At 38.1% G+C, this 23587-nt stretch overlaps 1 protein-coding gene across 1 annotated transcript in view; it reads left to right on the top strand.

Annotated features, from left to right (window-relative positions):
• LOC114494602 (protein FAM171B) overlaps positions 1–23193 on the top strand; it is a 63890-nt gene extending 40697 nt beyond the window's left edge. The window contains 20 exon segments of the mRNA XM_028509844.2: positions 2315–2407; positions 6117–6275; positions 10308–10478; positions 16637–16753; positions 21091–21214; positions 21445–21596; positions 21599–21726; positions 21728–22064; positions 22067–22102; positions 22105–22149; positions 22152–22298; positions 22301–22336; positions 22339–22410; positions 22413–22465; positions 22468–22534; positions 22537–22584; positions 22587–22619; positions 22622–22731; positions 22733–22744; positions 22746–23193. Coding sequence (XP_028365645.1) covers positions 2315–2407; positions 6117–6275; positions 10308–10478; positions 16637–16753; positions 21091–21214; positions 21445–21596; positions 21599–21726; positions 21728–22064; positions 22067–22102; positions 22105–22149; positions 22152–22298; positions 22301–22336; positions 22339–22410; positions 22413–22465; positions 22468–22534; positions 22537–22584; positions 22587–22619; positions 22622–22731; positions 22733–22744; positions 22746–22781 — 1976 coding nt within the window. The 3' untranslated portion in view covers positions 22782–23193.
• Positions 23194–23587: the final 394 nt, after the last annotated feature.

Raw genomic sequence — 23587 nt, 5'->3', positions numbered from 1 at the left:
AACTCATACAAATCAGTAAAAAAACAAAACACCAAGATCCTGCCTAAACAAGATAAGTGGACAAAATCAGGACCTATTAATTTTCAAAACAGGAAGTTCCAATGATTAGTAAATGTGACAAAGTATTTTTGAAACCTAATAATCTAACACTTGTACACCAAAGAACTACACATTTCTATCCCTGGCTGGTGTGGCTCAGTGCATTGAGCACCAGCCTACGAACCAAAGGGTCACTGGTTCAATTCCCAGTCAGGGCATACGCCTGGGTTGTCAGCCAGGTCCCCAATAGGGGGCACTCAAGAGACACACACATTGATGTTTCTCTCCCTTTCTTTCTCCCTCCTTTCCCCTTTCTCTAGACTAAATAAGTAAAATCTCAAAAAAAAAAAAAAAAAAAGAAATGCACACTTCTTAGATTTTTCATCTTAGAAAACTTTAGATAGTAAAGATACTCAGTACTGATTGAGTGAGATAGAATCAGAATTCTCAAACACTGTTAATGGAAGTACAAATCAGCAAAATTATCTGGATAACACGTTTGAAATGTGTGTTAATGACTTCAAAATCTTTGTCATCTTTGACCCAGTATTCCATTGTTAGTAATCTACCCTAAAAATAGACAAATAAAGTTGACAGATATTCATACACAAGGATGTTGATTTAAATAAGAGTTTTATAATAATAGTGAGAATGTAAACAGTCTGAATTTACAGTACTAGTGTAGTAGTTAAGTGAATCTTTTACTTTAAGAAATGAAATATGTGACCTTGAAAATGTTATGAAAATTTCTGTTGAGGGACAGAAATGCTTATTATATTATCTTCAGTGAAAAAACACAGTGAAAATATTCTGTATACAATATCATGCTCCCTATTTAAAAAAAAAATCACAGGAAGATCCAGAAAGAGGTATGCTAATTGTGACTGATGGTTGTCTCGGTGGTGGTGGTGGTGGTGGTGGTGGTGGTGGTGGTGGTGGTGGTGGTGGTGTGATGGCCGTCATTTCCTTCTCACCCTTTTCTGTATTCCTCCACTTCACAGGGGTTATATACCCCTTTTATAATCAGAAATTGTTTTTAAGTGAAAGGAAATCTGAAAGTAAGTTTTAGTGAGGTTAAGAAAGATTCCCCTCAGGTTTAATAGCCTGAAAAGTCTGCCAGAGCTGCCCCGTTTAAGCCACCTATGGCCGAGAAAGCATCCAAGTAGGGGATGGTATCCTAATTAGATTCATCTCCAGGTCCAAGCTCCTGCCTGTTACCTGCTTTCCAATGTAATGAGTCCATTAATCAGTCTAAATGTTAATGTATTCTGAACTGAAATTACACTTTTATTTGGTAGTTAGTCCTCTTTTCCTATTGTAGAAGAAAAGTATATTTCATTTAATGTCCATCATACATCATTCTATACTTTTTGCTATTTCATCTTGTTTTTTTTTTCATTATAGCTCTTGGAAATATTTTAAAATAAAAAATTTCCCTATTCAATGTATTTTATCCTCTCAAATGATTTAGGGATATTATATCTATTAACTTTAAGAGTAGAAGAGAGAGAGGATGAGAATTTGTGCTTTGTGTAACTCTTCAAAACTTATTTTTCTAGTGTGGGATTGGTAAGCTTATTTGATTTGTTCTTGCTTACAAGATAACCATTTTTTGTCCCAGCTTCTTGGTGCTGATCTTGAAATAATTATTAGCTTCCTGGCGATCTGCACTTTCTCATCTCACAAGTTATTTCAGGTGCCTACTCTTACAGGCTGGTTCAGCTCCATCTGAGGTACTACTACTAGGAATCACTTTGTGTGTTAAACTGTTTCATCCTTTGCCAACTCAGAGCCTGTTTAGCAAACCACATTGTGTGAAGAAGAGCGTGAACATTTACATGGGACCTTAAAAAAGAAGCGTGGATGTAAGTCTCTATTTTAGAGAACCTTGAATCATGGAGCCAAGAAAAATGTTTTTAGAAATTATAAGAGGAAAGTAAGTAACAATGATATAGGGAAAATAGCAGAAAGTTGTTCAAGTATTTAACTTAACCATAAGTCTGGGGATAGTCAGAGAGTGTTATTAGTCATCTTGGCAAACTACTGTATGAAATAGAAAAGATGAGTAAAATAAAATAGAGGTGTCCAATCTTTTCTTAGCATTTGTTTGTGATCCTTTTTTTCCTGTCATATTTTCCATTCATCCTTCCTTTTTTTTTCTGTTGCACAGTTTGTTTTTTCCCCACTTTTTTAAGGGCCTGTTGGAACAGAACTGTATTTGTCTGTCCCACCTCCCATGTTTAATAAACTCTTTTAATTGTGCTATATTTCACAGTATATTCATCAATTACACTTTCACTGTTCCCGCAAAGCCAAGCGAATATATGGCTATTTGAAGACACTGTTTTAATTACTGGAAAATTAGCTGGTAAGTATTAACACTTTTTACTCAGCTAGTAAGTAAGTGCTTAAAGTGGTTATTACATAAATGGTACTTCTTCACCAATGAGTCAATCTTGATTATAATGTAGGAAAAATCGAAGCTGATCAAGGATAGTCAGTACTGATTATAAGTTGATCTGAACTAAATCTTGTTTCACTATTCAACTGTAGTATGATTTTTTGTGTGTAGTGGGGATCATTCTCTCCTTTACTATTTTAGCCCCCAGATGAGGATATTCATTAGACTTGTAGAAATATTGGAAAGGGCTTGTGAACTTCTTTCCAAATCATATCTCTCACTGGGCTTTGGTGGTTGGTTGAATTGGTAAAGGAGCTCAGTCCTTTGGGGCTTTCTAATTTGCAGATCACCTTCATTCCTGTCTCTGGCATTAACCTTCCTGCTTGTGTGGAAGGACCGAGGCCAGGCAGTTAAGTATCTGCCCTGCATACATGATTTGCCCACTTGCATATCCCAAGGGGAAGGATACAGGAGGTCTTATTTGGGGTCTGGTTTAAGCTGTGTCCTCCAGTTTTGCTTTGACAACCATGAAGATGATATTTCATCCTTACCTCCTCACCTCCCCTAACTAGTCCTTAAGGGAAAACACAGCCTTTTTTAACTCTTACTGCATGTTATGTAAAACCTCTAGAAATGACAATTTATTTTGTATTGGGGAATTAATGTTTAGGATTAAAGCCTAATAGGAACAATTGGTAAAGGCAGTAAATCCTCAAAATAGAATTTACAAGAGAGTCATGGTAAAAATATTGTTTTGGAAGTTCTCTTCATTTTCAGAAGTGACCTTATTTATTCCTAAAGCATTAAAAATACCCCCTAGTACTATTATTTGGGAAAAAAATTAAACTAGGACTTGTAGTAGGATCTCTTATTCTTGAAATGCTAAGAATAAGGCATTTGGCAAAATTTTGATCTCAGGTTTGCTGGTGCATGACAGAGTGGGTGGATGTGGAGTTGTGTTTAGAAGGATGAAACATAAGAACTACATACATGCAAAGAGAAGCTATTGGGTTGGCCAAAAAGTTCACTCAGTTTATACCATAAGATGGCTCTAGTAGTGCTTAGTTGTCTTTAACTCCATTCAAAAACAGTTTTTTTTAGATTGTATTGTGACAGCTGTCATTATTAGTGTGTTTTTAAAAAATCAAAATTGAATTTTTGTGCAGCCATTTAATATTGAAGGTGAAAAAAAGAAGCAACAATTTTGCCATCTTATGCTTTATTATTTCAAGAAAGGTAGAAAAGCAACTGAATGCAAAAAATGATTTGTTCAGTGTATGGAGGAGTTATGACTAATTGAATGTGTAAAAAGTGGTTTGTGAAGTTTTGGGCTGGAGATTTCTCTCTGGACAATGCTCCTTGATGGGGTAGACCAGTTGGAGTTGATAGTGATCGAATGGAGACATTAATTGAGAATAAACAATGTTATACCATGCAGGAGACAGCTGACATAGTCAAAATATCCAAATCAATAAAGTTATTGGTGAAAATGAAAAATGTTTTTTATTTTATGGAAAAAAACATATGGACTTTTTGGTCAATCCAAACATTTTATGCTCTGGGGGCCTTTGTGGAATCAGGTTCTCCACAATCCCTTTTCAGTTTTTTGTTTTGGTATTGTTTTGACACATTCTTCCCCCTTACTGGCCTCTTCAGCCTCATTCCAATTGCAATTTCTGCTGGAATACATGCAGTGATCAGTTGTGAGCATGTCTGTGTGCCACTCCTTTACTGCTGTACCAAGCAGTAGGGAGCTCTCATACATCTGGATTATATCGCCCATGCCTTGGCATGTCTCTGTGAGAACACTGAGCCCACTTGAATTCTCAGGTTAGCTCCTCTTACTGCTTTATTTCCCCGAGAATTGACATATTGGTAGGGCCAAGTGGGAAAGGATGGATGTTTCTGATGATGTTAACTCATTCCTTGTAAGTTACACATCCTCACTTCCAGAAAACATTTGTTTTTTCCTTCCAAGATTTTATCAGGAAGGTGTTCAGTTTGTGTAGTGAAAGTGTGTCAATATATTTGCAATGAAATGAGGAGAAGTTGGGAACTTCAGGAAAGTACAAAACCTTAGAGAAATTCAACTAGACATTTCTGTTAGTGAACATGTTTTCAGTTACATTAAGTTTGGATGTTCGACGTAATTTAAGTTACACAATGTACAAGTAAGCTGTAGATCATACCTAGTGATCAGAAGGCATCAGATTATGCCCTCAAACAGCTTAACCAAACAACAATAATATCTCATAAATGCACTGTTTGTCATTATATCCCTTAGCTATTTATTTACCAAGTGTTAATATTTTTCTAGTTTCATATAGAAGTAAACTATACATTGATTTTGAGAATTATCTTACATTATTTCATTTATTACTTATTGTCATGTGACACTTTAAAAACTAATACTTTTTTATCCTACTAATTTTAACTGATTCCTTCTCTTTTTATCAGTGATCCTTAAAAAGTCCAAAGCAAAAGCTCATGTGCGATACTTTAGAGTTTTAATGATTTGAGTTGACCTTTTAATTGTTAAATATGTTGATTGCAGAAATATCAATATTGCCAGAATTTTGACTCCATAAATTACATTGGAGGATAGTCAATTCAAAGTTATTAATGTGAGATAACATTTATAAAGTGCCTGGCATTTGGAAGACTTCTTTTTTAAAAATATTTATTTATTTTTAGAGAGGGAAGGGAGGGAGAAAAAGGGAGAGAGAAACATCAATGTGTGGTTGCTGGGGGCCGTGGCCTGCAACCCAGGCATGTGCCCTGGCTTGGAATCGAACCTGCGATACTTTGGTTCGCAGCCGGAGCTCAATCCACTGAGCTACGCCAGGCAGGGTGCATTTGGAGGACTTTTAATGCATGTTTAGTTATCTGATAGTAGAATCTACCCACTTAAGTAAATGACTGAATCTCAGCAAAGCCACTTTCTGTTTCAAGTTGCTGAAAACCTGATCCTAAATCAGCTTCAGCCCAAAGGTGGCACTTATTAATCGTTCAAATAATTGATAGGCATAGTGGGTAAACCAGCTTTAGACATGGCTTGATCTGGGCTTCCGTTGAAATAATTGAGAACTACTTTTCTTCATTTCTCAACTCTTCATTTTTTAAATATTGTCTCAGTCTTCAAACCAGCTCTCTCATTTTTGGTCAGAAGATGGCTTTTGCAACTTGTGGATGTATACCTGATCATATAAAGTCCAGAGAGGAAAAAGTAAGCCTTTTTCCCTCTAGAAATACAAGCAAAACTCGCATTGCATCTCATTAATTGAGGTTGTCACAGCACCCATCCCTGAACAAATCCAAGTATCCAAGGGAATATGAGATGCTTTTGATTGGTTTCATCCCATTCTGGTATGCACCATTCACTCTACTCCCATTATAGAAAGGAACTCCCACGTATGTGGTTCCCTAGCATGAAACCCCAGAAAGGGTGAAGAACTTCTGGGCAGCAGAATCAAGGATAAAGGTTCCTTGTGTTATCTAAAAAATGGTAAATTCTAATTTTTTCAGTTCCAAATTAAAATAGTAGTTATATGAGATGTTGTAATGTTTGGAAATAATTATAACTGCTCCCTTCAGAATAAAATGTCCTGGCCAGTGATACTGCGCTTAATGTGAATTTGTTTTATCTATTTGTAATGAGGGTTTTTTTTTCTTTCAGATGCCAAATCTCAACCAAGTGTTCAGTTTTCAAAAGCCTTAATTCAACTGCCAGACAACCATCACATTAGCAATGTTACAGGCTATCTTACAGTTCTACAACAGTTTTTGAAAGTGGACAATTTTCTGTATACATCTGGAATTACTCTTAATAAATCAGGTATTGTTTCATTTTTATATAAGTGTGTATAAGAACTAGTACATCGATCTCTCATCAAATACTGTTAAAATTATTTAGACTGGATAGTCATTTAAGCTTTGGAGGATCCATGTCACTTTTGCAACATAAATCTAGTTGTTAAAATATTTATAAGGAATGAAAGATTATACAATAGTCTTCAGCACATACATTATTTTAAATTAATGAAAATTTAATTCACTGGATACTTTTATTTAAAGGAGTTTAATAAAGGAGTTTATTAAAAGGAGTAAATACACAATAGTAGATTATTGTGTAACTTTGCCAATTAAAAATACATTTAAAAACAGGAATTTGATTTAAAGAAATTCATACACATCTTATAATTTGACATTCTGTTCATTCTTATCAAATTGATCAGAAGTGTCAATAATTACTAACTATAAAAAGTTTATAGATTGAAGTAAACAATTGTATATTTTTCATATATATTTACTGTTCCCTATATATATCTATTCCATATGTACCAGCACTAATATATTTACATAAGGCTTTCATGATCTACCAGTTAAGGGAATGATGGAATTTTACATTTCGTTTAACAATACATCTATGAATAACATCTATACTATGAATACATCTACACTGGTTCCACCATGTTTACCACTTGTTTCAACATAACCAAAACTCCACTGTTTAGAATCACCTCGGACAATCTGTAATTTTGATGATTTCAGGTATGTCAAAATTTTGGTTCATTTCAATGAGAGTATAATAAGGGCATATGGATGTGTTGGTTATGTTGAAGGTTATGTTTGGAGGTTTGTTGGCTTTCTGAACCTGCTGTATCGGATGCTATTAGTGCCCTTGCCAGCTGATCCTGACTCCTCTGTAACCAGCTTGTGCCTCCTAGGGCACACACCTGTGACTGCCTGAGGGCTTTCCCTGGTCCAGGGAGCAGGCTGGGCCCTCATGTGTGGCAGGTCTCAACAAATGACAGATGAGAGTACATAAATACTCCAATTTCTTTGCCTTGATTCTTTGTTTTAAGTATATTTTATTGATTATGCTATTGCAGTTGTCCCAATTTTTTCCCCTTTGCTCCCCTCTGCCCAGTACCCCTCTTCCCTCCAGTAATGCACCCCTTTACTTCATATCCATGGGTCATGCATATACATTCTTTGGCTTCTCTACTTCTCTACTGTTCCTAACATCCCCCTGTCTATTTTGTACCTACCAATTATTTTGCCTTGATTTGGTACTGAGCCAGATTCTGTCCAGTGAGATTGAGCTGGAGTTGCCATGGAGATAACCTGCTCACTAACACATCCTATGCTGGCTCCCGGCCTTTCTTTCCTTCTTTCCTGTGTTACTCCTGTACTCCCTCAGTGGGGCACAGCTCAGGGTCTGTTTCTTGAAGAAGCCAATCAGAGACACCTGCTGAGATTTTCCAGATGTAAATTATAGGATGCTCAAATGCATTGGCAAGAATGGTATAAATGAAGCTCATGTTGCACTGGAAGGGTTTTATGGATAAGACTCATTAGATTCATGTGCTCTTCACATGAATCTTCATGTGCTCTGCCATCCAACATTCTACCACCTGCTTTTGAGATTATTCATTCATCGTTTCAATTATCCTTGAGAATGCTGACATTTTCAAAATTCTAGAGCAGTGCTGTCAAACAGGATTGTTCTTCTGTTCTGTCCAGTATGGTAGCCAGTAGGCACTTATGGCTATTGAGCTCCTGATATATAACCAGTACTAAAAAACTGCACTACTCATGTCACTTACCTTTAAATTGTGACCTGCCATGGGTGGCTACTGTAGTGGATTGCACAGTTCTAGAGTTCTGTGCTTTTGAAAGTTTTTTTTTTTTTTAAATAAAAGCTTCCTTCTTTTATTGTCTTTTGGCCTCTTCCCTTGCCGTATACCATTCTTCCTTTTTTCTTTGAGTTGTCCTTATCCCAACTAGTGGGCTATCTCTCTCAGCAGCTGTAGCTGCCTTTGGTGTCTGGGTCACTGACTGCATAGAGCTGGGGGGTGGGATTAACAGCAGTCGTTGCAGAAAGCCAGCCAGCCTTTACAAAAATGATAGCTTGATGTAAGAGATTATAGTTACTTACAAATTACCTAAGACTTTGTGCTCACATTGGATTACTAAGCAGTATACTAGTCTACAAAATTTGTATGGCATTACTTTGCTTATCTTATAATTTATGTTTCATGCAGTTTGTAAGAACTAATTTTCTTATATTTAAACTGAAAATTTTCCATAAGCCGGTAATCACCTTGTCTGATATCTGATGAACACCAGATGATGTGGAATAATGAGAATTCCTTTCCATGGCCCACCTCTCTCTGCCCTCCAGCCCTTGGCTTTCTCCCTTTTTTGATCTGGGGGCTTTGCTTCTGCCTAGAAAGCTATGCCCTGAGGTGTTTGCATGGATGGCACCTTCTCATTTGGCCAGAGCTCAAACATCCTCTCTTCAGAAGTGGCCTTCCTGACCATCCAATTACACTGTCTCTTCAGATTTCCCTTAAAGCACTGATAGTATCTTCTATCAAGCATGAAGCCTAAAACTGACAATGAGTAAAGAAAGGGGAAAAAAGGATTTTCAATAGTAATGAAAACTGTGGAAAAAATATTGCAGGCAACCTGGGAGATCATGTGCTCACTGTATCTGTGGGGCCTAGACGAGTGCTGGTCTCAGTAGGTGAGGTAAATGTTTGTTAAATGCATGAGTGAGGACTTGAGCTTTTAGGCCATAGAGTCAAAAGTTTAGCCATAAGGACCAAATAATATATAATAAGTATACTTTATTCAAGTATTTCAGTGTTAGTAAATTACTTGGAAAATCTGAAATTATTTATAGAAAATTTATAATTTTAATATTTATAACCACATTATTTAATTCATTGCAAATATTCTGGGTATATTATAACTTTGGCATTGCTAATATTTCAAAAGTAAAAGAAAGGCATTTTTGTTTGCTTTTCTGCTCTAAGTAATAGAAAAATATAGAGGTAGCTCCTGATATTGAAGAAGGTACCCTATAAGTAGTATAGTCAAATTTTTAAAACTTTAGGCAAAACAGCATAATGAATTCTCCTATTAATCTCCTTTCCCCTCGTTTTCTTTTTTTTTTAAATTAGGTACGATGTTTCTCTTTTTTAAATTTTATTTTAATCATTGTTCAAGTACAATTTTCTGTCCTTTACTCCCATCCCAGCCCACCCACTCATCTCTCCCCATCTCCCTCCCATTTCTACACCCCCCCCCCCCCAGTTTTTGTCCATGTGTCCTTTATACTTGTTCCTGTAAACCCTTCCCATTCTCCCCTGAAATTCCCTCCCTTCTCCTCTCTGGTCACTGTCAGCCTGTCCTCTTTGAAGTCTAAATAATATTGCAATATTAATTTTGAGTCTAAGTTTCTATTAATTTTTTGAAATAGTATTATTAATCAGATCTATATCAAGGCCTATTAACTTTGTCAGCTAACAATATTGCATAGTGATTTTGTCTGTCAAACATATGTGTTAAAAATTACGTTTTGAATCAGAATGCTTTCTACAGAAGGTGATTTTGAGAATAGGTGTCTGTTGGTTCCGGTTCTTGAAACAGATGGCTTTAGGAACAGGAGAGGTAGATGTTCAGACTGATATTTGTATTGATGATGTGGTATGGTAGACTCTTTATTCAGCTGTACTAGTAAGATGTGGGGGTTTTTAGGTTGCTGGTTTTGTAGGTTTTTAAAAACAATGAATTAGACTCCATTGACCTTAACTCAGATGACTCTGAGAGACTTAGATCTCTGGGCTTATATGTTTAGGGACAGATGTGTCAATATTACATAAATGTATCCAATATTAGTATATGATACATTTTATATTTTAAAAATCCTTAATGAGGATTCAGCATCAATTTGATATTAAAATAGATAGCCCTGGGTGAACTAGAGGAACTAGATATTATAGACCAATATTAGTTTGTTATTAATATGTACCTACAACCTGTGTTTTACATAAGATTTTAATAAACTTTTTTTAAGGTTTTGAAAGTATTGAATTGACTCCTCTTGCTGCAATATGTGTGAAGATATATTCTGGAGGAAAAGAATTGAAGGTGGATGGGTCTATTCAAGTTTCTCTCCCCCTTCTACATACAAATGATATGAGTGCAGGGGATCACATACCTGCCTGGACATTTGATATGAACACAGGTATGTGAGCTACATACAAATATTCTGCATATTTTTCTTTTGAGTGTTTGCTCTTAGAAAGTGTTTCTGTCTTTTTATTTGTTCAGCTTTATTATGGTATAATTGACAAATGAAATTTCTATATTTTAATGTAAAATAAAATAATTCAATATGCCTTATCATTGAAAACATTGAAATATATCACTTATATTTGAATGTTTTATCTTTAGTAGAGCATTAGATCAGTAATGTTACAATTTTAAGTCCTTTGTCAACCACTAAAATTTGCCCCACTTTGATTACCGTAATACGACTCTGCGGAAAATTGTGTCAGTGTATTGTATTAACAAACAGCATTATTTACTGACTATCCTGTTTTTTTTTTTAAATCCCCTAATATTTTGAGGAGAAACAAATTTTTAAAATGATTTCTACCCTTATGTATGTTTGTTTTGATAGGCAATATGAACTCACATCTAAAAGCATGGTTAAAACAGTTGAGAAAATAATTGTTATTAAGAGATATGAAGAGTGGTTGTCTTTCAAAAAAAATTTTAGGTACCAATTTTGGTTCCTGAATTTAGTCTCCAAAATGGCTGCTGGAATTACTTCTTCCTCCTCTGATTCCTTTGGTTTTGTTTTTGCATTTTAATGTAAATAAGGTGGGAGTCTTTAAGTTAACACTGCCAACCCCTCAGTAAAAGGAAGGGATCCGCCTACAAAGTTTCCCAGGACTTGATTTCTTTTCTTCTTTTTTTTCATTTTATTTTAATCATTGTTCAAGTATAGTTTTCTCCCTTTTACTCCCATTCCAGCCCACCCACCCAACCCTTCCCACTTCCCTCCCATTACCTCCCACCCCTAGTTTTTGTCCATGTGTCCTCCAAATTTGTTCCTGTAAACCCTACTCATTCCCCCCTGAAATTCCCTCTTCTCTCCCCTCAGGTCACTGTCAGTCTGTCCCCTATTACAGTGTCTTTGGTTATATTTTGCTTGTTTCTTTGTTTTGTTGTTTAGGTTCCTGTTAAAGGTGAGATCATATGGTATTTGTCTTTCACTGCCTGGCTTGTTTCACTTAGCATAATGCTTTCCAGCTCCATCCAAGCTGTTGCAAAGGGTAGGAGCTCCTTCTTTCTTTCTGCTGCATAGAATTCCACTGTGTAAATGTACCATAGTTTTTTGATCCATTCATTTACTGATGGGCATCTTGGTTGCTTCCAGCACCTAGCTATTGTAAATTGTGCTGCTATGAACATTGGGGTGCAAAGGTTCTTTTGTATTGGTGTTTTAGTGTTCTTAGGATATAGCCCCAGCAGTAGAATTGCCGGGTCAAAAGGCAGATCCATTTTTAGTTTTCTGAGGAAGTTCCATACTGCTTTCCATAGTGGTTGCACCAGTCTGCAGTCCCACCAACAGTGCACTAGGGTCCCTTTTTCTCCACAATCTCTCCAACACTTGTTGTTTGTTGCTTTGTTTATGATGGCCATTCTGACTGGTGTGAGTGGTATCTCATTGTGGTTTTAATCTGCATCTCTCTGATACCTGGTGATACTGAACATCGTTTCATGTGTCTTTGGATTTTCTGTATGTCCTCCTTGGAGAAGTGTCTGTTGAAGTCCTTTGCCCATTTTTTAATTGGGTTACTTGTCTTTTTAGAGTGGAGTCATGTAAGTTCTTTATATATTTTGGAGATTAAACCCTTGTCTGAGGTATCATTGGCAAATATGTTTTCCCATACAGTTGGTTCTCTTTTTATTTTCTCTCATATCTCATCAGGGAATCAAGTGGCCCTTGTGGTCAGCCAGTGAGATGCACGGATTTTCTTAGGCTTAGGTGACAGGCATGAGGAGGGAATGGAGCCCAAAACTAATTGTGTGGAGAAAGAATAGGGAGCTGTTGATCCTCAAAGGAGATTTGAAATGAGATTTCACAGTAACAAGAAAAGCAGATAGTGTGGGAGGTAAAGAGATTCTGTGGAAAGTAACCTTAGAGGGTAATGTCATCATAAACTCCTAACTGGGCAGGTCGTGGTGGGCAGTCATGCCCCAAGGCATATAACTTCATTAGTAAAAGGCTTACTTTTGCATTAAGCAAGCCCTGTCCATGGTTTATGTGCATCCAGGTTAACATATGTTTGAAATGCCCTCTTTCAGACCCCTCCTTCTAATATGTGACAACCCTTAAGAAAGCACAGAGTTCTGGCAGGATGGTTCAGTTCAGTGGAGCATCGCCCCATACACCGAAAGGTTGCATGCAGGTTTGATTCCCTGTCAGGGTGCAACCTCCAGCTGGGGCACAAACAGAAAGCAACCTGTTAATGTTTCTTTTTCACATTGATGTTTCTCTGTCTAAAATCAAGAAAAACATCTCCTAGGGTAAGAATATTTTTAAAAAAGAAAAAAGCATATAATCTTAACTATCCTGTAATCCAATCCTGGGAAAGAACCAAGATGGTTCTATGGGCTGTCTTGGTTTCCCATAGCCCTGACTGTTCACGTAATTCACCAGCACTGCTTACTCATACAATGCGGCCTAGGAGTTTTTTCATCACTTATTTTACAGTGCTTCCCATAAAATTTAACATAAAAGACAAGTCTTTGGAGATGTTCCATGGGCCCTACTGGAACAATACAGAGTTTTTCCTACATATTTTGAGATTTTAATCCTTAAAACCCCAATATTTAATGAAAATTAAGAAGTAAGCAGTTAGCATTCTTTAGCTTGGCAGATTTATGGAGACATTTTATAACCTCCAGAAACACTTCACAGACAGCAAATTCAATTGTTAACATGGACTTACTTTTGTAAAACCCAGGCAAAATAAAGAAAGGTCAGTTTTACATAAATCAACAAACTCAAACTAGCTTTTATGTACTAAGGATTAATCTTAGATCACATGAACTTGAAAAATCATTTTGAGTTAGTTTCCATATTTCTGAGAAATCTGGAATACTCAATCCTTACAAGTTCTTGCCTTTGAATTAACTTTAGTGACATTATCCCAAGGTAGAAAGCTACTTCACATTTATAACATACCTATGAGTGTATAGACACACAAACACAGACAGAGACCTGCCAGGCATGAGAAAACTCACTAGAGTTTTATAAAGGAACGGTTGGATCCAAATTTTGTTTGGGAGGCACTTGCAATTTATATCTGCCCTTGAGAAGTCAAGTTCCAAATGACCTCCCCCCTCTTCAAATAAGGACAGCCAGTGGTAATACCTCAAAGAATTGGGTTGACGTCCCATAGCACCAGAGGTTGATCCACTTGTCTAAATCTTTTTTTGGTAGTGTTGAGACACCCATGGAATGTTTTCCATACACCCTGCCTAATTTTGTAGCCTGATTTTTCCAATTGTCCTCACAGAAGATTAGCTCAGAAGTATCTAAGGATCCTCATCTCAGCCACCTTCCTGCATCAATGTTAATGGGAGCCTGGCCATTGTGGGGCTTGTCAGCCTTGGAGGCACAATTTCCCATGTTCATTTTAAGATCTGCAGAGTCTGTACAAACTTCTAGAGAAAGCCAGCCTTTATGTGCACATATGCACTTCTCTAATGGGCCAAATGTGGTGAAGATCCCTGCAGGGCTGCTTCACTCCCTAGAGGAAATTTTTCGTTAGGTAGCCTCACAGAGATTCTTAGTCATCTAAGAATACCCGAGCAGGGGCCAGCGAAAGCTCACATGACACCACCAGAACTGCCCTGCTTTCCAAGGCTTGGGTGGGCCCCTCACTCTGGGTGAACCCATTCCAGGGAACCCTGCCCTTCTCCCCAGGGCTCTGGCAGGCTTCTCTGGGATCAGCTGTGTTACCACACTGGATGCCTCGCCACGCCCATCTCCACCACTCTGGATCTGGGGGTCTGCAACAACTGTCATCACCCCGTTGGCTATTTGTATTGGAGGAACCAGTGTCCTTTCCCTTTCAGAAATAGTTTATTCTCTCATTTAACCAGCCTTGATTTTGTTCAGACAACACATTTTTCTTCTAGTTTCCTTGGGTTATTTCAAACCTTATCCACCCTGAGGATTTTCTAAGAACAACTCAGATAAAAGCCATGGACCTGCTACTCAGACTGAGGATGTTTAGAGAGTCTCCCCCAAGTTCACTGGACTTGAAGTAGGAAGTTGGTGGGGCATAATGGGCTCCTGCTCATACCTAGCACCGGGCCCAGGTCTGCAGGGTGGTCCTGGCTGGTGGGCTTCTTGGGAATTGGGCTGTACTGTGCCAAGTAAATGACAACATGGGAAATGTCCAAACCCATAGAAAATTTTGTGAATTCATCTGAGTCAAAATGGACTATAGTTGCCTGGAAGCAAGATCTTAGATGCTGCAGAGAAGAACAGTTTGCAGTTTCTTTTATGCATTTGGACTAATGAGAGAGTGGGAGAAAGCAAGGCAGGGATTGGAGAGGGTGGGAGAAAGCAAGGCAGGGATTGGATTACTGTATTATGCTCTTTCCTGAGGATGGTTATGCTTTGGAGGCATATTACTTTTTTTTTTTTTTCCGTTTTAAAGGTGTGTTAAACTAGAGGAACAGAAACAATGGGCAGGGTTTTCTGAAAAACCTTTCCGTGAAGAAGTTATAGGCCTGGGCATGTGACTACCCACCTCACCTGCCCAGTTAGGAATCTATGATGTGTTACAGTGTCCCTTTTTCATCCACAGGGAAAACCTTTCTGTTCACTTTCAACAGTCCGTTCTATGCTCAGTACTTACTTCTGGTGTCTGTTTCTCCCACACTGGGCAGTTCTCAGAAACCAGCTGGGTATCTTACAACTCAGTTCACTATCCATCTGGAGTTTGCATCAGATCCCACAGGTTAAGGGCTTAGTCCCACAGGACCGCCCTTCCTCCTCAGATGCCAATCACAAGCCCAGTTTGTGACCTGTGCTTCTGACTGACTGGCGATAAATTGGATATTCCATGACTCTCTCCTTCAGTTCAATACTTTGCTGGAACATCTTACAGGAAACCAGTGTACTTACTAGATTAACAGTTTATTGTAAAAGGTTATAACTAAGGAACAGCCAGATGGAAAAGATGCGTAGGGCCAGGCATGGGAGAAGAGGTGCAGAGCTTCCATGCCTCCTCCTCCGAGTACGTCACCCTTCCAGCAGCTGGATGTGTTCACCAGTCCTGCTCTCCTTACCCTGTCACTCAGGAATTTTTATGGAGGCTTCGTATGTAGGATTACTGGTCAAATTACAGACCATTGGTGATCCAACTCCATCTCCAGTCCCTGTTCCATCCCTGGAGGTGTGTGTGGGGTAGGCTGAAAAGTCCAACCCCTCAGATCACTTGGTTGTTTTCTTGACAACCAGCCCCCCTGCCTTAGAGACTTTTCAAATACTACCTCATCACACACTCAAGTGTTATTGAAAGCAGCTTGCTATAAACAACAAGACACTCTTCGCCTTTGAGTTTTATCACTTTGGAAATTCCAAGGGTTTTAAGAGCTCTGTAGACTTAAGATATACAAATATGTATTTCTTATTATAACTCACAATATCACAGTAGTATACTCTTGTAAATCATTGGATTGAGAACTATAAGACCTGGATTTTTAGCCCACTTTCCAGCAGTGTGATTTTTGAACAAACACTTTATTTGGACCTAATATGTTGAATGAGAGAGTTATTTTAAAACAAAGAATATCTGCTTTGAGGCCTGAATTGTTCTTTCTGGCAAAGGTCTTTGTCTTTACTGGACCATCCAGTGACAAAACTTTTTAATTAATTTATCACATATGCAACATTTATATACATTATATACACTGTCACTGTTTCATGAGAAGCCCAGAACAGGTGACAAATTGATGAAGTTGGATTTCACTACTCACATCCTTAAGATATATCTCAATAGGCACAATTTAAACATTATTTGGAGAGTCATGATTTCCTTAAATATGCCTACAATCTTAATTTATTTATAATGAATTTATTTCCTATAGCCATAAAATCATTCAAATTATTTTATTTCATATCTTATTATCACATGTGCTAAATTACCATGTAATATATGATGTATATATTGTCCCACTATATTGCTACAGTTTTCATAATCCTTGAAAACGTCCTCAAAATAGTCTATATGTGACTATCAGCAAACTCCTATCAGTTCTACAGAGATGTAAATAAAAATACCAAGCCGTTATATTTATCTTTCTTTTTAGGTACTTGGATAAATCATGGCCAGGGAATGGTCAAGGAATATAATAATCATTTAATCTGGACATACAACGCACCACATTTGGGCTACTGGATAGCAGCTCCTCTTCCAGGAACTAGAGGTTTGTAAAAATGAAACAAGAAGTTAAAACAACAACAACCCAAGTAGTCATACTGGAATTGAGGGCAACACATCTCGATGATAAGCACTGCCACTTACCTGCTGTATGACACTGGAAAAAGCTTCCAGTCTCTTGATCTCAGTTTCAGGATTAGGCCCCATGAACTCCAAGGTCTCTTACAGATACAGTATCTGGTAAAGTATGAAGTTGGTTCAAATCAAGTATTTTCTTAGTTTACTTAAAAAAAATTCTTCCCCGATCAGTTAGAGCTTTTGGATACAAGGAGCAGGAACAGATTTTGGATAATTAAAATAATGTTAGGATGTGGGGAGTTCACAGGATGCTAGGAAGGCTGTGGTAGCAGATTCTAAATGTCAGGCAGAAATCCCAGGGGGCCCTTAACAAGCCTTCTGCTGCCTGACACCTGACTCCACCCCTTTGCAGTCCCTTCCTCACAGTGTTCCTGACCATTCTTGGGATGCACAATTTGCTTGTCCTAGACTTGGACTGTGAGCACGCCCCCTGATGGAGGAAGGGCTGCTGAATAATAGGGTCCCTGACTGTTCCCAAAACCAGAAAAGTGATAGCCCAAATGAAGACTGGCCTGGCATGAACAGAGGTGGACACAGCCCAAGAATTGTCCACTAGGGATGATCTGTTCATTTTTCTAGATTTCACATTTGTCCTTAAGGAAATTCTACATTTATCTGAGTTATGTAACTCTCTCAAAATACTCAAACATTGCATATTTTATCCATGAAGTTTTCTATTAAAAAATCCTCTAATCTGCTGTGTTCTAGTCTGGTTGCATCATGGGCCTTTGGGGTGCTCACAGGGATAAAGTGAGTTGCTTCTTGGCCTTCCCTGTTGCCAACTTTGCTAAGTCAACTTTCCAGCCTTCTTATTACTCTTGTCCCTTACCTCATTGTCCTTTAACTTGTAGGTTTGTAATCTACAAAAGCCAACAAAGCAAAACTTTCAGTGCTGGTTCAGTGAAGTTTTGGTAGAGTATGGAAGTTGAATGCTTGTGTCATCTCCAATCATGTGTCAGAGAATTAATTCTTTAGGTCGAGTGTTTTGGCTCCCAGCTGAGAGGCAGCTGCGACATGGCTGTTTTGTCAGGAATAGTCCCAAGTGCCCATGCCGATCCAGGATGTGGAGGATGTTTGCATACATTTCTCTGCAGCATCCTCTCATCTAACTTACTACAGCTGTCTATTAATTGAAGACTCTGTTTTCCTGAAAAATTTTGTAAAAAGTTGTTTTTAATTTTCATTTTTTGTTGACAACCTTTGAATTTTAAACTGTGCAACTAACAGGACTTTTTTAAATGAAGCCAAAATTTAGTATTTCAATACGAGAAATATAAGCCATTAACTATATGTGATCAGAAGGGATGTTCTCTCTGTTTGTTTTGAACTTAGTACTTATGAGATTATTTATTCAGAAACCAGAGGGTGGCTACTTTTATTCTTTATGATGTGAAATATCACAGTCTTGCTAGCTATCTGGCCTTATCTCATTCTAGATTTGCAACTATAATGAAATATTGATGAAAAAGCACAATTAATATATAATGTGATACTTCAACTCAACTAAATCCAAGTTATTTCATTTCTAATAAACATAGCCTAAGGAGCACTTGAGTTTTATTGAAAGTGTACCTTCCACTAAACATATTCCCAAAACAACCAATTTATATAGATGACTTTACAAATGATAAAAGCTGAATAATTTCCTAAAATAGGTTAAAGTTTTGTTTCAGCTTATATGTTGCAAAAGATTTGTGTGAATCAGAGTAGTAAAATAGAAGTGTGGGATTCCCATTTAGTTTGAATAAATACTTTCTGGTGATGCTTTTACTCTGCAAGAATATCACAATGTAAGGAACACTATACCAGAAATATGGATAATTTGATTGTAGCTCTGGCTTTTCCAGAAACTAACTGGGTGAGTCTGAAATAGGCTCTTGTCCATCCTAATATATTAGTTTTCTTGTTTCTAAATGGTAGGTGTTGGATATAATGATCCCTAATATCCCAAAACATTTAGGATGTGAGTGTTCCTGTAAAATCAAAACTGGTCCCATGATGGGCTAGTTACTATGCTGGAGCTGCTCTAGTAGTAATTTGGTTAATATAGATATCTATTTTTTAAAATAAATCTTAAATAGAATTCTAGAATCCCTTGAAAAATATTAAGTGCAAGAAATTAGTTTTTCACAGATTGTTCTTGGCAAGTATAGGTAATTAAAGAGTTTAATAAATAAGTACTTATTGTTCTTAAATATTCATTTTCAAATGTATTTGAATTTCAAAAATATATTGTAGTTTTCTGCCTTTCTAATCCCTTCTAGGCATACATGCACACATACACACACATGCAGATCCATAATTTTTTGCTCTTGTTGTACATGTAGGATTTGGGACAAACCCAATAGTATCAGCTTCCTATTTCCACACAGGAGTTTCATTGGACTCCCATGGAGTGAAAATTGCTAGCATTGGTTTCTTGTGGAAACGAACACTCTTACAGTCTTAGGAGCAGAAGTTGAGTTTTATCCAGTTATAATCAAACATTACTCCTTTGCAGCTCTGGATCCTCACTAAGAATCTACAGATAAAATTGGTATTCTTATTTCTTTTTGTTTGAAGAAATTTCATATTATGTATTGTTGTAGTTGGTTGCCTGTTAGATATGATACTTTATTAGTCGTAACCATATATGAAAGTGTGACCAATCTGAAGTGCCTATTCATACATAACCTTGAAGTTATACAACTGTGTAGTATAGCCAACACTTATTGTGTTCTTACTCATGCGCTAAGCACTGATCTAAGTGCTCTGTAAGTATTATTTAATCCTAAACAACCCATGTGGGTTAGGTAGGACAGATATGAACTGAGATACAAAGAAATGGAACTTGCTGAAGACCACACAGACATAAACGGTGAGGCCAGGATTTCGTTTCAGGCACTCTGGCTCCCAAGTCTGTGTACATATCCACAGTGCTGCTTCTCCAAACCCTTTTACTGGTACTTTACTTTTGTTAAATTAGATGCTGCAAAGTCTAATGATGACCCTCTCTCCCTTCCAGTGTCCTTGGTAGAGGCGAGAGTCTCGTTCTGGAGGTTTCCTCTTGGCAGAGATGACCAGAAAACCCTTATTTCACCATCCTCATCACCTTTGCATCCTGAGACCATATTACAGTCTATGTAATATTGATCAGTGGGGTGGTTATGTATAGAGCTAACAAAATGAAGCCTTAGTGATACTGAAAAGATTACCTCAAGATTAGTTGCCCAGTCTCATTGATTTTCATGCAGAATCTTAGTAACCTACACTTGTCAATTTAGTGTATTTGTCAGATTTTACTGCAGCTAAGCTTCTCACAGCAGCACTGTCTCTATTCGCTCTCTCAGAAGGGTCTTGTGGGTCCGCTGTGCCTCTGCTGGGCTTAGCTGACTAGGACCATAGCATCTTCTTATTCTATAGCCCCGGGCTGAAGGAGTTTGTAACCCTTAATCCTTCAAATCTCAGAATTTTTGGATTCTCTCTAGTCCTTTCATCCCTGTTTACTTTGGCACATTCTATTTTGAAATTATTTTTTAAAAACTTTTTAATTGAATACGGCTAGTAACAGTCCAGACTCACTACTGATATTTTATCACAAAACCTCTTTGCACAAAGCTCAAATTAATTGGAAATATTTTCTCCCAGTTTATGCCACCATATATTTTGCTGCTACAGAACTTGGGTTACCATTTTTACTGCCTACTGAAACCATTTCCTCCCTGCTCACCATGGGGCCTGAAGCCAGGGTCACGTATTTTAGGGATTTGTTATAGCAGCATTTCAGCATCTTGGCACCAATGTCTGTAATAGCCATTGCTGCCATCATAAAGAAATTTGCAATCTCAATGGCTAACAATGGCAGACACATATTTGTTGCTTGTGTTTCAAGACTGTTGCCCTTGGCTTTGTTCAGTTCAACATTTGTTCTCATTTGGGAACCTAGATTGAAGGAATGCCAACTCTCCAGAATGCACTGTTCAAATATTAAGAGGACCTTCTACAATCCTCTAGGAGGGATGGGCCATATCATGCAAACTCATTTAAGGTGTTCAAATATCACCAGGCAGAGCAAGTCAGCTGATTAAGCCCAAAGGGTTGAGAAGGCGTTCTCCACCCACAGGAAGCCTGCCTTTGGAGGGGAGCAAACAGTACAAGTGTGTACACACATGCAATCTGCTTCACCCGGGATGGGGCACAGTTGGAAATTTGATGTAAAGCATATTTTCATTTTGTTTGTTTGTTTGTTTATATTGAACCATTTAGGTTCAGGTATAAATGGAGACCCAAAGGACATCACTGCCTACCACACAGTGTTTCTCACAGCCATATTAGGAGGAACAATAGTCATTGTCATTGGATTTTTTGCTGTGCTGCTTTGTTACTGCAGGTGAGAAATATGAATGCATATAAACCCAAAAAACTATCATGCCAGTATTCTCTGTGTATTACAAAGTTTTTTGGTAGAAATCAATGGGTTACTCTTTCAAATATGTAGATTAAAATAAGAATGGTTATATTCCAACAGCATTGCTTAATGTACATATTGTAGGTTGAGTATTTAAATGAACCTTTCAGAGTTTACGTCATAAACATTGTTTTCCTTTTCCTCTACTCCAGGGATAAGTGTGGTGCTCCACAGAAACGAGAAAGAAATATCACTAAACTTGAGGTCCTCAAGAGAGACCAGACAACTTCAACAACACACATCAATCACATCAGCTCAGTCAAAGTTGCGCTGAAAGCTGAGGACAAGTCACAGTTATTCAATGCCAAAACTCCTCTTACAGCCCGCAGAAAAGGGAACCATCAAAGGCAGAAGCAGAAGAAAGAGTTTCTATGGTAAAAACTCGGGATAATTTTAAAATCTACAGTGAAGATGTTTCATTTCTGTCGGCCAGTCCAAAATAATTACTCAAGAAACCCAACACAGTCTTTGGAGTCCAGCGTAGGGTCCAAGCAGCCTAAACATATGAGCAAACAATCTATCTTCCCTAGGTGAGGCTCAAGAAGAAAGAGGTATCTCACAGGCAGTGAAGAGGTGTACGGGCGTTCCCACATTCCTGAACAGCTGATGCATATCTACAGCCAGCCTATTGCCATCCTTCAGACATCTGACCTTTTCTCCACTCCAGAGCAGTTACATGCTGCCAAGTCAGCCACTTTGCCAAGAAAGGGTCAGTTAGTCTATGGCCCGTTGATGGAACCGGTTAATAGAGAGAACTTTACACAGACCTTGCCCAAATGCAAGCACATTCTCATACACAGCCTCCAGATGCCAGGAAGAGAATGTCCCCCTTGAAGGCCAACAGAGCTTGCCATCCCAACTTCAGACTGGAGCCGGTATTCAACAGCTTATTAGAATCTGTTTCTGTTTCCCGGAACACTAAACGAAGCTGTTGTAATGACTCCCTTTTCATCAGAGCTCCAAGGAATTTCAGAACAGACCCTCCTGGAGCTGTCCAAAGGAAAGCCCTCCCTCACCCCAGAGCCTGGTTCGTGTCTCTTGATGGAAGCCAGTCGCACAAGTGAGGCATTCCTTCATAGACCTGAAAAAGGGCAAGAGAACCCAGAGCAATGACACCAGTCTGACTCCGGGGTGGACATGAATGAGCATCACTCAAGTAGAAAAACTCGAGAGGGAGAAAAACGTTCATCAAAAGCATGCATCAGCCTAAGATTCTTTACTTAGAAGATTTAGACCTGAGCAGTAGGAGAGCGGAACCACGGTCTGCTCGCCCGAGGACCCCGCTTTGAGGCACATCTGGATGGAGGGAGTGGAGCTATCATGGAGCACCTAGGGAAGAGTCCCCAGGAAGGAGAAGCACTGGTGAAGATTTTGAAGCCAATACGTCCCCCACTAAAAAAAGGGGCCGACCACCACTAGCCAAAAGAGATAGCAAAACCTAATATCTGGAAGAAAGCGAGAGGAACGCCCACTGATTCCCATAAATTAACAGCAAGGATGGTGGTGTATCTGCTCCCTTGCACTGTTCATTCTTGCTGCTTGTTGTAAATTGCAGTATGAACTTCTTCAGAAGGTGAGACTGAGCGATCTAATGGTCCCTGGACATGTCTCAAGCAGGAGTGTAAATAGTAAAATGGTAATTCAGTAGATGAGAGAGAAAGATACTAAGGAATGCTTTTTTCTGACGTACTCTTTTCATTTGTTTTTGGGTGCTGAATTTGAAGTATCCAGGAGTTCAAAATGTCAAATAGCTTCAAGATGCTAGTCATCTGAAATGTTGCTCAGTCAGCCGACTCAGCCCTGACTCTTAAGAATAACATTGTGTAATGCACACTCTCCTAAAGTTTCTTCCATTTAAAACCGTAGCCTCTGCTTTGATGAGTACCACCCTGTGAAACATTAGAAATGAAACTGTATTCTTCAGGCATCATATTCTTGTTGATAGTACTAATATGTTCTCCACTGCCTATTCTTGAAAATAACTGATAATGTTCTGGATTGATGTAATTCTAGAGTTTAAAAACCAAACAACTTTTTTTTTTCTTGCTATAACAGCATGCATAGTGTACCAGCCCCAAAGTAAACCCCTATTCATATAAGATGGGCAAGAAGCTACTTGGTTGTTAGAGAGGGAGAATCCAGAAAATTTTGTTGTTTTTGGGAATAAACTTCATAGAATAAATGGTAAGGTGATAATTTATGATTTGGAAATCTGAAAAATGAATACTCTGATATTAAATTTTTACTTAAAATTTTCTCTTTCCCTTCCTCAAAAGTAAAGTGAGCTTAGCTGTC

Source organism: Phyllostomus discolor, chromosome 4, assembly GCF_004126475.2.
Source record: "Phyllostomus discolor isolate MPI-MPIP mPhyDis1 chromosome 4, mPhyDis1.pri.v3, whole genome shotgun sequence".
Taxonomy (NCBI): Eukaryota; Metazoa; Chordata; class Mammalia; order Chiroptera; family Phyllostomidae; genus Phyllostomus; species Phyllostomus discolor.
This window is presented reverse-complemented; position numbering and strand designations above follow the sequence as displayed.